Here is a 15,750-nt window from a genome sequence, read left to right on the forward strand (position 1 = left end):
CACATTTAGATTTTTTGTTTTTTATATTTTATGTAATAAAAGAAAAAATTAAAACTATAAGAAAATTATAGTAGGTTTTATGTGAAAATAACAATTTAAAGCTCTCTTAATGGAACGAGAGCAAAAACTTATTGCTAAACCTAGTAATACTGAAAGTGATCTGTGTTTAGTCTGAAAGCATACATTTAGACGCAAGCGTTTAACACGGAAAATCCTATCTGGATACATATGTAATGCGTTTAGCAACAAAGCATTATGGCAAACACATATATCTATACCAATTAAACCACTTGAAATACATGTTCTTTGAAATTGATTTTTGTTGTGAATGTATAAAATTATAAAATATAGTTAGCTTACTATTCTATTAGAATTTTTTATCTTTTTCTTTTAATGAAAGAATAATATTCATGAATATTTTCTAATTTAATGATTTTTTAGTATTTTTCAAATATTTCTTATTATTTCATAGCTTCGAAAAGTTTAAAAATTATTGATCATATATTACATCTAACGCTTATAAGAAATACTATTTTATTTTGTTTGATTTTGTTATATAAATGAATTAATTTATTAACTATATTTTATCAATATTATTGTATATACGTATAATTTGTTTTTTGTATTAGTGTTGAGCAGATTCGTATCATGATAAAAAGATAAATCGAAAATAATATTTCTATATAGATAAAACTTTGTTTTCAATAATATTAACATTATTATAACAAATATTTAATAAATATTTTATGATACATAAAAAAAATATAAATAGAATAACAATGAAATCATATTAAGAAGAAACAATTAATATAATTAATATTAAAAAAAATAATCATTACATTCATTTTCTATACTGAAAATATTTTACATATGTACATATGAATGATGATAAATGCTTTAATTACACAAGCAATGAAACATTCGCATGCAATTGGCAAGCAGATTTCTATATCGCATAACGAAATTAGTGTAGAAAAGAGAACATAACGGCTTAACGTGATAATTAACGTAAAAATAAGAAGCGTACATGAGCTTTTTGACTTCGTAGGCGAGATGGTAGCCAGGGTATGCGGACTCCTCTTGCGATCTGGAATCAGAAGGTATTCGTAACGTTGGATTCCTCAATTCGTAGATGCTCTTTTCTTCGTTCGCCATCGAGTAACATTGAATCGTAATATCAGGAATAGAATTAAAAATTGAATGAGCAATATGACAATAATGATTCTCGTAGTTAGTGATCAAATTACAAAATTTTAAATGTTTCATCGATTAAAATATAATTTATGACTAATGATTTATTTTTAAGATATTGAAAAAAAATGAAATAAAATTACCAGAAAAAAATTATATTATATAGTTTTCTGCAAAAAGTATCTATGTTCTTGTCAAAAAATTTACAAAAAGCAATTTGTAGTTTATACTAGCTTATTCAGAGCTTATTCAAAATATTCCAGATTAAAATTGACAGATTGTATTGATATATTTGACAAGTTATTTTGAAATAAATATTATGTACATTATCAATCAATTTATTTTTTATCTAGAGATATAAAAAATGAAGTAATATAAATTACAATAAGATGCATTCAAATTATTTAATTTTTAATCTTGATTTTTAATTATAATCAAATTGTATATATTTGAAATTATTCTATATATGTATTGTATGTATATATTTGAAATTATATTTTATATTATTTTCATTAATATACATTGATTTTAAAAAATAAATCTTAAATGTATCTGATTATTTGTATTTGTGTCATTTGATCTTTTACATCTCGAGAACAAAGATAAATTAAACAATGATTTGTTTCAACTTAATTTTCGTTTAAAATGATTTTTCAAATATATTAGCAACGTTTTAGAATACCCTGAAATAAAGATAATAATCTCTAATCAAAAATATTTTTAAAAAAATAGTTATTAAAACAAATTCCATTAAGAATAAAATATTATTATTATTCTAATTTCAGTTTAAACAGTGACTAATAAATTTGATAATAAGCGGATTTTATCGCACAGGAATTTCTCGCGACTCAGCGATATACAATAATTATAGAAGCACAGATGAGCGGTTTATCCGTGCGGGTGAAAGCTGACTTTTAGATATTATAGGGGAAGGAAAATAGGAGAAGAATATAATTTTATACTTCATGGATTGCCATGAAATTTATTAACATGCGACATATACATATACATATATATATATATATATATATATGTATAAGTATTAAATTGGGGAGGAAAATAAATTAAATTGAAATAAAGAAATTATGCTTGTCTTCATAATTTTATATAATTGTTATTAATTTAATAATTATTTTAACTCAAGAAATGTTATATTTTTAAATAAATTCATTATAAGAGCTTTTAATACATGTATAATAAAATATTTTAAAAATCGAAAATCATACTTAGATACTGAAAGAAAGAAACTAATTATAAAGCAATAAATAATTATAATGTATACTTTAATATTTCATTTAAATTGCGGATTTTTTATTTAATAATACATACATACATATATATATGTGTGTATGTATATATGTACGTATATATTCATATTATATGACAAATACAGAATGTTTGGCTAGCACTCTCCAAAGATTTAAAGGATAATTTTTGAATTAAAATTAAACGAAAATTAAAAATTTAAAAAGTTACGTTTCTGGTCTTCTTTTTTAGTTATTGAAAATTAAAAATCAACAAAAATAATCACGCAAAATAAAAATAAAAATAAATCAAACGAATATATAAAATAATTTAAAAAGTGATAAGCACAATGATTCTCAAATGTTTATTTTGTATATTTACTTTGTATAATTTACTATATAAGTTTACTTTGTATAAATCACAAAAAGAGGAATAATTATATTTTATTTGATATTGTATAAATTACTTTTTGATTAATCTCGAATAATATTGATTAAATAAAAATCGAAATTTACATCAATTAAAGAACTTAAGATAATTTTTAAATTGAAAATCTTTACATATCCTTACATATGAGATAAAACATATCATTAGTAAGATCGTTATAATATTTTTCCAAAAATAAATATACTTAAATATACGTAATTTACTTTAAATCCTAATTAAAATTAGTAAAACTTTAAATTGCTATAAGTCTGTGAAATGTTTTAATCGATGAATGAAGGATTGTTAAAAGCGCGGAACCTTGCCCTTTAAAATGCTTTTTCATTTATCCTGATACAATTTTCGATTTCCGAGGTATTATCGTATAAAAAAAAAAAATAATTTTTAATCGTTTATTATCTCCGTCTTTATCTCTCGTTCTGACCTATTCCAAACTTCAGACGTGACAGACATGATTTCTGGAAAAAATGTGTGCATCTCCAAGAAAAAATGTAGGTCACGAGGCTCGCGGGCTTATTCATAATCTCCGCACTGTCTTAAGCATTATGGATGCTTTGAGTCTTCATATTTGACGCATTGAGTCTTGGTAACCAATTGAGATATCACAGGATAAAATAAAGAGTGACTTTAATAGCATGGTTTTCTCTATTTCCCTATTTCTCTATTACAAAATTTTTAATTTGTTCTCGCGATTTTTATGTGGAAAGCCGAAGTTTCATTTTTGATTTTGCATATATTGCAATATCTTAATGCAGAATATATGAAAAATTTAATAAATTTACAATTTATAGAGAACTTTATTTTTTTTTTATTTTAGAATTTAATTTTATTTCATATATTTTATATATTATATAGAAGAATTTTATATAAATATTGATGGTATCATAATATTGAAAAATACAGATAAGTTGCTCTTTGCTATGTTAATTTAAGAATCATTGTGTTTTCCGCTGTTTAAAATATCATACATTTGATAATGTAGTCTAATCAATATTTAATTATCAATAACTAAAAAACGGAAATAGAAATGTAATTCTCTTATTTCTGATTTTCGTTTTACTTTGACTTGATCTATTAAAAGTTTGAATACATATATCCTATGTATCATATAATAAATTTTAAAAAATATTCCAAATACATTTCAGCTATATAAAAATCCGCTATTTATTTATAAGTAATAAACTTTGCAAAATAAATCAGGTATGATTTTGTAAAATTTATAAACTGACTTTTTTTATATACAAGTCATAAAATCGATACGTAGAATTGATATTATTTATAATATCTTATAAATTCTTAAAAGTTAGAAAATTATAAAATGAATAAATTTGAGTATGCTATTTCAATAAAAATAATCATAAATTAAATAACACATAATTGATCAGAATGCAAACGATTGAATTTATGAGAATGATTCTGGATCGCATGGAAGTTCTCTACCGAGAATATTAACAATAAGTTGAAAATTTATGTAATAACAATGTTTATCATCATTTACGTTATGATAACTTTTAAAACATGCTGATTAAATTAAAATAGATGCAGATACTGTTTAAATAATATTGTGTTATTGACATCATAGTGCACTCTGTATAAATGAGAAATTATTTCATACAAGTTTTTAGATTAAGAAAATTAGATTGTATTTTGTGAGATAAATCATAGTATAAAGATAATTGCTTTTATGTTTTATCAGGTTATTCAAATTACAGTTTAGAGTAATTTCATTAAAATGATGCATCATTGCAGATACATATCCTCTTACAAATCTTAGGATATTTGTTTTCTTAAAGTTTCAATGGTTTTTTAAATGAAATAATATTATTACATAATAATATAATTTAATAAGTGATAATAATTTTTTTTTCATATATTAAATTAATATATACAATCTAAATTATTGTATTTGATTTTATTTTAATCTGAAAAATCTTACTATAAATAATAAGTAATAATAGATAAAAATTGCATTAAAAAAAAATTAAAAAATTTTGATATTAATGTTATATCATCGATGTTTTTTCTTCGAACATTTCCATTATCGACTTTTTTTTTACATAATATAACTTTTTTTAATAAAAATGATCGAATCACATTAAAAGTACTGTTATTGTTCTAAGATTTTTCAATGGATATGTACAATATAAAATATTTGTTTATATATTAAAAATTAATTAATGCAGTCTGAATAACCCATTCCACATAGTTCCACAAAAATGTTGTGTACAGAAAAGCTCGAGTCGTTCTAGTCGTGCAAATATAGGAGAGAAACAGTATCAACTTTAATTTCGTACAACAACAGTGAAAGTGCGTATTACAGACAGAAAAGTCGAAAAATTCACCACGAGCTACTATACATTTGTGTACATATTGTGTATAAATTAAATTAAATTGAGTACACTGTATATAATTATGTTATGTATTAATCACATTTAATTGAACTTTGAGTGCACAAAAAGTGTTTTTTTTTTTTTATAAAACGTGAAATACGATCAAATTTTACAATAGAACACAACGACTTTTTTTTTCTTTCAATGAAATACGTGTATCTAATTCTCAGTAGTGAAATTCACACACGATTGTTAATTCTGAATGAGATATTTGAGTCATACATAGAAGTCAAATTAATTAACTCTCAAATTTCACACAATCGAATATTATCTTTGTTCTTATATTAAATTATAATTGATATATTTATTATTGATTTACATTCCAAATTTTATTAATAAAAAATATTAAAAAATTTTAGCAATATATATAAGTGTGTATATGAATATTTGAATAATAGAAATTTTTGAATATTGACAATATTGAAAAGTATTGAATAAAATTATTAACTAATCATTTTGGCACAGTTTAAAATATTTTAGGTACATCTATTTCTGATGCAAAATGTAAAAAATTTTAAATCTTTATGTTAATGTTAATGTCAAAAATAATATGATTGATCAATTCGTCTTCTGAATGACTCATTTATCATAGAAGTGATCGAAAGTGTGAACAATGAATAGTGAATGCAAGGACGAAGCACGTCCGTATGTATGGTGAAGAGAAAATAATGAATGTTTAAAGTAAAACGAGTACCTTTGATTGTACGGTTGATTTGGACTGGATAAACTGTCATTTGTCGCTCGATTCACATTCGGTTTCACCTTATTCACTTGTTTCGTTGAATTCATCATGGTCATCCCGACGGAATTCCGGTGATTTCTCATCGCTACAATGTAATATGATGATATGAATTTATACATATTTTTTTAATTTCTCATTAGTATTATATTTCGAGATTATTAATAAGAATATACTTAAATTATTGAGAAAACTTAAATAATTAATTTAAATAATTAATTTAAATAATTAAAGATTGTGTTTAATTTTAGTTATTTGAAAATTTATATATGTTTATATATAATCTTCCATTTTTTTTATCATGTTTTAAATGTTGCAAAGAAAAATTAAATTCCATTTGCTAATTCAGTAAAAATCAATATTAAGTAAAATTAATTATTCGTTTTATTTTCATCTCACTTAAGAGTGAGATATAAAGATACGTTTTAAAAATAATGCATAACGTTTTAATCCTTTTATAATGTGATAAAATTGTAAGAAATTTAATAAAAAAAATTGTATTTTTTTAATTAAACAATTTATTAAAAAAAAATGTTTCTATGAATATTAGATCAATTTAAAACTTACCGTTTGGATCTTCTCGGTCACGACTGATCTCACCTAAAATCGATAAATTAGAATTAACTTCTACGTAGTCGTTATTTTCTTTTTCAACGTAGCTAATAGACAAAGCAACAATGATTAAGAAAATTACTCAGTGCCACGCTGATCGTGACCTAAATCCCTTCGTTATAACGTATTTTACTTTTAATCGACAAAGAGAGCCTACAGCCTCATGCTTACAGGCACGCATACTTTATCCTAAATATTTTGCACGTGCCATCTTTTATTTGAAAAATTTTAAATAACTAGAATTGCGATGAACTAATGAACTATATTTATGGTTTTCAAGAATACGTCGAATACACAAATTTTTATGAATATTGACAAATATAAATAATTTTATATTTTAATATTTTTCGAAAATTTAATTATAATCTTTAGATTGTTTTTTTTTAAATTCGCATAATTGTTGTAATGTAATTTTATAATTGTTATTGATAAGATGTCAAATATTAATACAAAAATAATTTTTTTTATGAATAAAAAAAATAGAAATATTTATTTCAAAATCACAAAAATGATTAAAAACAATTTCTTATATAATTTATCATTGTAAATTTTACGAATTTCTTTCTTTACAAAGTTTCTGAAAAATATTTTTTTTATTACATAAAAAATATTTAATATCACATTCTCAAATATTTATCTCTATATAAAATTAGATGATTCAAAGCAATAATAAAAATATAAAAAAATTGATGAAACAATTGGATCATTTATTTTATAACACAACGCATTAAACATGAAAGCGAGAAGTGATGCATTAAACTATATTGATCAATTTTTTAATAATATATGGATGTTCCATTTTAATTTTCTAGAATAAATATTTCGAATAATAAAAATATACGAAACGAAGAAATATACGAAAAACTATCAAAAAGATCATGCTGTTATTTATTCGACTTGTGATATCCTTGAACAAATATATAAATGTCAATATCAAATTTAAAATAAAAATAAAAAGCTAAATATTTTTTACTACATACTATCATAGTTGGTATTATTGCAGCTACATCGAAACATTTTCAAAACGCTACTTAAATAGGTCTTTGATACAAGCTATTGCTGAGGTATAAGCTTCCAAACTCGACATGTTGACTTTAGGAGATTGAAGTGGAGATTAAAATGGAACGTCCTATACACAGTGTCTGCGTCAAAAAATATGCGAGAAAAATCTTTATAAAGAAAAATTTGACGTATCAATGGAAACCAAAGCAACGTTCATTGTACGCAAGCAATTCTTAGCCATTACGGCACGTGCTGTTTGCAGGAGACAAGAAAATAATAATAATAATAATAATAATAATAATAATAATAATAATAATAATTAGGCATCTGTCGCGATAACTGAGTGAAGCACCATCATATATGTAAATAAATGGATCAAATGAGATACAAAACATGAAAAATGTGCTTTGTCTAAATGTCACCATAAAAAATAAATAAATAATAATAATAATAATAATGAATAATATATTTGTCAATCTACCGTGCTTTCTACAACTATTTATTCATTTGTTTACACTCGATATTAAAATTACACAAATAAAACGCATATATATATATATATATATATTGTATAAATGACAATAATATATATATATATACATATACTCAGGACATATGCGAATTATACACATATCAAAAGAAGAAATATCGAAAAAAATATTTCTAAGCATCCTAAACCAAGTATATTTATCTACATAGAACATAGAAAAATTCATTGAAAAAGTTTGAATATCACTCAAAATATTTGAATTCAAACAGCATTTCTCAAACTATCCGCGAAATTTACTCTCATCTTTCAAATTTATTCTATACTATTCTATACTCGAATTAAAATAATTTGAAGAAATACCGAATATTTTGCAAATTTTTTTATAAAAAATTTTTGTCATTTACAAAAATCAATTACAAAAATCATCGTACATATCTTATGCAAATTCAATTAAAAAATTGTTGCATCAAATTTAACAAAAATTTTGTTTTAAATAAAACTTTCTGAATGTATACATAATGAATTATTGCTTACAATATATTTAATAATCAATATATTCTACAATTAGACAAAAAATATAAAAAAAATATTTTTTATTTAAGACTTTATTTTGAGGAAATTGAAAATTCAAATAAGGAAATATAATTATTAATTCTTGGTAAGAATTGATTATTAAAAGATTATTCTACATATGAAAAATATAGATTAAAATTTTTCAATTTGAAGATTACTTTTTGAGAAAATAATTTTATTTTTTAAAACAAAAATTTAAACAAATTAAGAATCTTTTACATTTTTTATTTTTTGCATGTAAAATATTCAATTAATAGTCTGCTGATGATATTCAACCTTTACAGTTTTTTTATTTTACAGTTTTTCAAAATTGATTTTATCGAAAAAAAATATCAAACAAAAAAATATCTTCCTTTCTTTTTAAATTACATATAAAATCACCTCCTATCTGATTCTATTACCTATACCAAATTGTATACGATGTAATATTTTTTTCACATCATGATCAATTAATCTTTAAAATTTTAAAGCTTTTTCATTTTTTTAAAAATATAATTTTATAATAATGAAAAATAAAATAAAAGTTTTAATACAAAATATATTTTGAATTTACTAAAATTTTTAAAATAATATTCTTAGACGAAAAACAAATTCTATTCAAAATTTAAAAGAAATATTAAGAAAGTTTTATCTCCTCAAAGAAATTTTTTGAGAAAAAAGAAAAAAATGTTTGATCCATTATGCTTCATACATATGTGCACAATTTTCATTATAAATTTTTATTATAATCAGAATTTTCTTTTGAAAGATAATGTATGAAAATTTTTGTTTATAATTTATTCGATTATAGAAAAAACCCAGAATGAGAAATGCTGATATTTTTATGAATTCCTGTTCCACTACTTACGCAGACGAACACCAGCAAATGTATTGCATATATTTCAATTACATGGAAAGGTACGTTTGTCGCGGATAAAGTTATCAAGCGTTCGAATTGATTTTTTCTTTCCTTCGCTATTACATTTATTACACGTTACATTTTTTATTTCAAATTGAATTCTTAAAAATAATCATTATTCAAAATTAATTAAGTACTTTGCACTCAAGTTACGTAAATTGAACTTTATTCAACATCACAATTGTCTTTTCTGATTATTAAAATTATCGATAAATTAATCATTGTGTTTTGTCTATGAACAAATATGTTGCTTTTAAAACTATAACGAAACAAATGATCACGAAACAAAAACGTGATAATTGATGCTATATAATCTAATAACTATAAAACTCTATAATAATCGTATGTATTCTAACGAATTACAATGATTTTATTGTAGAAGACAGAAAACAAAGGAGAAAAAAAGAAAAGGGAAAAGAAGAAAAAAGTGAAAGAAAGGGAAGAAATGACGTGTCATTTATAATGAAGTTATATAATAGCCATGGTGAGAACTAAAGTTAAACTACAAAAAATTTTAATTCACTACGTCTGTGTGAAAATAATATAATTGTTAACATAAGATGCAAACTATAATGTATCTACTACAGCTGCATGCACTCATCGCGATCGGAGAAAGTAATAAATAACGACATTGTAATGCAATCGAAATTTTAATTGCAGAAAAATAATTATCTTAAATAATTAATACAAATATCTTTCTACTTTCTCCAAAATCGTAGTGAAAATAACGCGTTTTTCCGTACATATTCCATATTACGTACATATAAAGATGTATGTATTCAGAAACAGTGCTGGAATTTTTATTTTGAGTAACAATTTAATTTAAATTACGTATTATCACAGTTTCATTAATTATTTGTTTATAGAAATTTTTGTTTGTTAAATTTGAATTAATTATTTTAATCAATAATATGATTTTTGTATATTTTTATTTTCTTTTATTTAAATGGAAAAAAATTAACTTTGCTAGTTTTATAAATAAATAATAATTATAGGAAAATTATATAAATTTTATCGAGAAATAGAAATAATTTATTATCATTAATCTTTAGAGCATTATCAAATGAAATTATTTAATATTAAATGATATTGTTATAATATCCTATTGAACTCATAATGTTACATATAATAATGTATAATATTGAAAAATAAATTTCAATAAATTTTCAAAAAGCATAAAAATATTTAGAAATTATTTCTTATATTTCTGATATTTATTATTCTGATATTATTTTTTTTCATATGTTCTTACATCTACTATCATTAAAAAAAAATTGCATGCAAAATAATTGCATACAATATTTTCTATAATTATCATTTAACATCATTTTCTCAACAATTTCATAATACACTTTCAAATAATCGAATTAAAAAACAATTTAATCTAATTAAATCCAGCACTGTTATCAAAAGTCGGTCAAAAAGTCGTGTTTGATTCTTAGAAAATGTCTTAAAAATGTCGCAATTGGTCATTGAAGCGTGTATTCGTCATGATGCATAAAAAAAAAGAAAAAAGAAAAATGAAAAAAGAAGAGGAACAAAAAAAGAAAGAAAAAAAGAAAATCGAAAAACATCAGAAACTGAGTGCAGACAGTTGTTAAAGGTTAAATCGAGAGCGAAGCACTTTTTTCGTGAAGCAGCACTTCGAGTTCCTTCGTCCAAGAGACTGAAAGCGATTGATTACAGTGTATACCCGTATATACCGTGTGTTTCATAAAAATTAGGAAGGGCAGCTTGCAAAATTATAGCACGGTTTTGATTGAGGTGTAACTGTACCTCTTACGTGAACCATCTTGGGCAGTTCTGGCGGAGTGAATGTGGGGGGAGGATGGTGGTCGTCTGTAACAAACCACTACACATGTTAGCTACCCTAACTAATTACCTAAGGCCTAGTTTCTACGCTACTGCTATCACTGCCATTCCTATACTTGCATTTTAATCAATTAAAGCTTCATTCCAGTCTTAAATCGATGAAAAATATCTTATTATCGAAAGATTTTTCGTAAATCGTCACTGTGCTGCCATCTACTTCGATTGAAGAGTACTATTACATAGTATAAGTAGCATTAACTTTCAAAATATGGCAAATCAGAATCAGAAATCACGAAGATTGATACATAAAAAATTATTTAATTTTCATTATTGTTGTTAATTGCGAGGATTATATTATATTATATTATATTATATTATTATATTATTATTATATTATATTATTATATTATATTATTATATTATTATTATATTTTATTATTTTATTATATTATATTATATTATATTGTATTATAATATAATATTTTATTATTTTATTATATTATATTATATTATATTGTATTATAATATAATATAATTCAATAATTAATCACAGATATTAAATTGTTTAGATTTATAAAAGCTAACTATTTGATATTTGAAAAAATTAGGCAATAATAATACTTTGGCACCAAAATTTAAAATTAAAAGCAATAAAATTGATTTTCATGCGATATGATTATTCTATATCTATATAGAATTAATCATAAAATTGATTTAAAAAGATTTTATTATATATCAACGTTTAATATTTTTAATATTCATTATTCATCAATATTTGTTGTTCAAGTAAAAATTAGATAGCATAAATTTTTTGATATATTTTGTTTGAAATTAATTGTTTGAAATAATAAACAATTATGAGAACAAAATCCTCGTATTAAAACACAATAACAATGAAATTCTTTTTATCGACTGAAACGAATCTTGTTCTAATCTAAATAATATATTATCAATATTCTATAAATCAAATTATTACTCTGAAAGAACTACCGTTTTCAATGCTGCTCGTGGCAACGCGGACGAGTCCAGAAGTAATCGAGGCACGATATTGTACAAAATATCAAAAGGAGAAAAAGTTAAAAAAAAAAAAAAAAAAAAAGAAAGAAAACAATCTGTACATCGTGATTCTCCTCCGCGTTGTACAAATATAATCTAAAGTAGTGATCATATACGTTCTCATAACCAGATTTTAAGCACTGTGCACAGGCAATACTTAGTTTCATGCAAAAAATTTATAACAGAGGCAAAGAACAAACTCGAGAGAAATTAATATTTAAGATAAAGAAAATAATTTTTATAATGCATGATTAAATAAATATCTTTGCCTCCGACAAATCTATCTATTCTATCGTATCTAAGCGTGCAGATTAATAATAATTCTTACGGTGTAAATATTTACTCGGTATTGCAAGTGCGGTCTTTGACAAATATTGTTTATAAAATTCGTGCGATAAATTGGGAAAAAGGTAGTACTCGAGACAAAAAAGTATATTATTCGAGAGAGTTATGTAAGGTTTCTACCGTGTCAAAGCAGAGTTATAAGAGAGGAAGGGGGAGAGACACGTTATAGTAGTAGAAACTAATGTGAAACTCGTCGTTTGCAAAACTATTCGCGAATTTTATAGTATATGCAGCTCTTTATCTTGTGAGCACTTTTCTTTTGCCATTGGCGTCGTTAAGCTCCTAATATAAAGCTTAATCGACCGAGGGAGGGAAAAGTGTAGCGCGTGTAAAAGGCCACTTCAAATGCTCGTAATGCTTATATCGTGTGTATCTCATCGCGTAATTTTGTGCTATTCGATTGATTTTTTTTTATCTCAATGTTTATCGTTATAAAGAAAATAGATAATAGATAATTTATATTTATTATATGACATATAAAGGAAAATCTATTATTCTTTAATTTTAATATATTATATCTTTCGTTGCAATCTTTAATTATTTTTTTCCTTTTAAATATTTTTTTACATTTATATATAATATACAATATATTCTCTGTATGCATACATTATATATTATATAATATATCATTTTTCTTTTTAAATATACTAGGAATATATATTTAGGAAAATTGTTAAAAATATTATTTCATTGTGATGAATATTTATTTTAGATTGTAAATTGTAAAATTGTAATATATGAATAATTCGTTATAAAAATGGCGTATATTTAATTTTAAAAGAAATTGAGAAAATGAATAATATATAATTAATTGGATTTTTTATTATACTATTGGAATCTAAAGGATTAAATACTTGTTAAAATTTTTGGAACAACTAATTAACAAATTTTTTAAGATCATCTCAGATAGTCGAAAGAAAAATAACGATTCAAATAAAAAACAGAGAATGGTGTTCGAAATATTTTTTAATTCCTTTTCCAAGGAGATAAAGATTTTCCTTTATAAAACAATTAATAAAGAAAGAAAAAAGCAAAGAATCCAAATCTATAAAAACAGTGTACAAATTACATCGTGTACAAATAGAAAATATATAACGATAAACATACGAATAAAGCACGTGTCAGTAAAATACAGTGACCATGTACAGCCTACGTCTTATGATCTATGCCTTATCAATACGGATTCCCGCGTTATAATAATAATATTATGCATACATATGTACAAAAATATTGATTATACACCCGCTTTATGTTAGACTTACTTGCATACGAGAAGTCTTCACCTAAGTAGAAGTAGAGGACGAAGAGAAGAAAGTTCAAACAGATAGACACATAGAAAGTTAGTTATATAGATATATCTTTTCTTCATATTAACGGTGTACATAATGTGTGTTATGCGTATGTGTGCTGTGTGCACGTCCTCACGGGCACACATATGTGATACACGTATATATCGATAGGTAAGATGTGCGTGCGTGCGTGCTTGCGCGCGCATGTGTATGCGTGACGTTGTACAAAGAGATACACATATATGCACGCATGGATCATAGATGAAATTAGAGGTGATATAATGATCGTGTTAGGCTCTGGTGCGAGTGAAACTGTTGATTGATTTTTCTTACCCTCCTTCTATTTTTCTACCTCCCGTTTTTTACAAGCATGTATTATCGCGTGTACATTTTCATTTTTTTTTTTACTCGCGTGCACATTCGAATTAATCGACTTATTTATCCATTTGCACGATAATTTAACAGTTAATGTTATTAATGATATTGACGAGTTGCAAGTTAGAGCAGTCTTTCAATTTTTTGTAATATTCAAACAATTTATAATTTTTTTATAATTAATTCAAGTAAAATTTGAATCGTTTATTATTTGAAAAATAATGTATTTGAAAATGAACTATTTTAATATTTATTATCTCATTTGATGGAATAATGCATAAAATTTGTATTTTTTTAAAAATCATTTTTCTTTTGCTTAAATTTAAATATGTATATTTTTTTATATTTTTTTTTCTTTAATTCGAAATAATGAAAATAATTTATTTTTGAAATAAATACAAATGAATATATCTTTATATTTTATTTAATTCAATAAATGTTTTTATAGATATATGCAAAGTGATTAATTATTTGTAACTTCTTATTTGTAACTTGTCAAATATCACTAATAATATTTGTTCAATAATTGTGCAAGAGGATAATTAATAAAAATACAATTAAATCAAAAATATAAATATAACAATTGATGTTAAATTGATAAAATTAATCTTAAAATAGCTCAATGAGTTCAATAGCAGAAAAATATTCGATTAGCAGAAGATAATTTTTTCTTCTAAATAAAGTTAAACTAAGATTTACTCGATACAATTTTATAAAAAAAAATATAATTTTCAAAAATTCAACTACATATATTCTCACATTTATTAGTAATTTTCTAAATTCTGAAGATGAATCGAACGTAATGTAAATAAAATCATCGTAATAAAATCATAAAAGCACATAGCTTTTACAATATAATTTGCGATAACTCGAAGCACATATATATATATATATGTTAAATACTGCACACTTATATTGTGATCGATTCAACATTACGCAACACGTTCAACATTTTTCAACGACGTTTAAAAAACACCTAAGGAATTGAAGCAAGTATCGGGATATCGGAGGAAACGATTTTTTCCAAATATAGTCATTGACTTTGCCATGAAACAAGTAAATAAACCACTCAAGAAACACTAATTCTAAGATATTCTAAAGAAAAAAATAAAAAAAAATTTTTGAATATAGATATAATAGTTAGATATTGAACACCGATGCAAGATCAAATTGGAAGTAGTTAAAAGAACTCAAGGCAATCACATCGCGCGAGTTTAAGACGATTCAATTTCAATAATTCACTCACAACAATAACCATCGAAAACAAAAAAAAAACATTTACATACCTT

The 15,750-nt window shown here is 23.5% G+C and overlaps 1 protein-coding gene across 50 annotated transcripts in view; it reads right to left on the bottom strand.

Moving 5' to 3' along the window:
* LOC107995100 (calcium-activated potassium channel slowpoke) overlaps positions 1-15,750 on the bottom strand; it is a 122,940-nt gene that overhangs the window by 10,694 nt on the left and 96,496 nt on the right. For 17 of the 50 annotated variants that reach the window (XM_062079923.1, XM_062079921.1, XM_062079916.1 and 14 more), the window contains 3 exons: positions 6,577-6,609; positions 5,965-6,097; positions 1,028-1,087 (listed from right to left, as the gene is read on the bottom strand). In XM_062079923.1, the coding sequence (XP_061935907.1) occupies positions 1,028-1,087; positions 5,965-6,097; positions 6,577-6,609 (226 nt within the window). Of the gene's footprint in view, positions 1-1,027; positions 1,088-5,964; positions 6,098-6,576; positions 6,610-11,360; positions 11,424-14,059; positions 14,081-15,750 lie in introns of all 50 variants that reach the window. The other 33 variants (XM_062079887.1, XM_062079893.1, XM_062079885.1 and 30 more) reach the window with 5 other exon arrangements.

This window comes from Apis cerana, linkage group LG9, assembly GCF_029169275.1.
Source record: "Apis cerana isolate GH-2021 linkage group LG9, AcerK_1.0, whole genome shotgun sequence".
NCBI classification, from domain to species: domain Eukaryota; kingdom Metazoa; phylum Arthropoda; class Insecta; order Hymenoptera; family Apidae; genus Apis; species Apis cerana.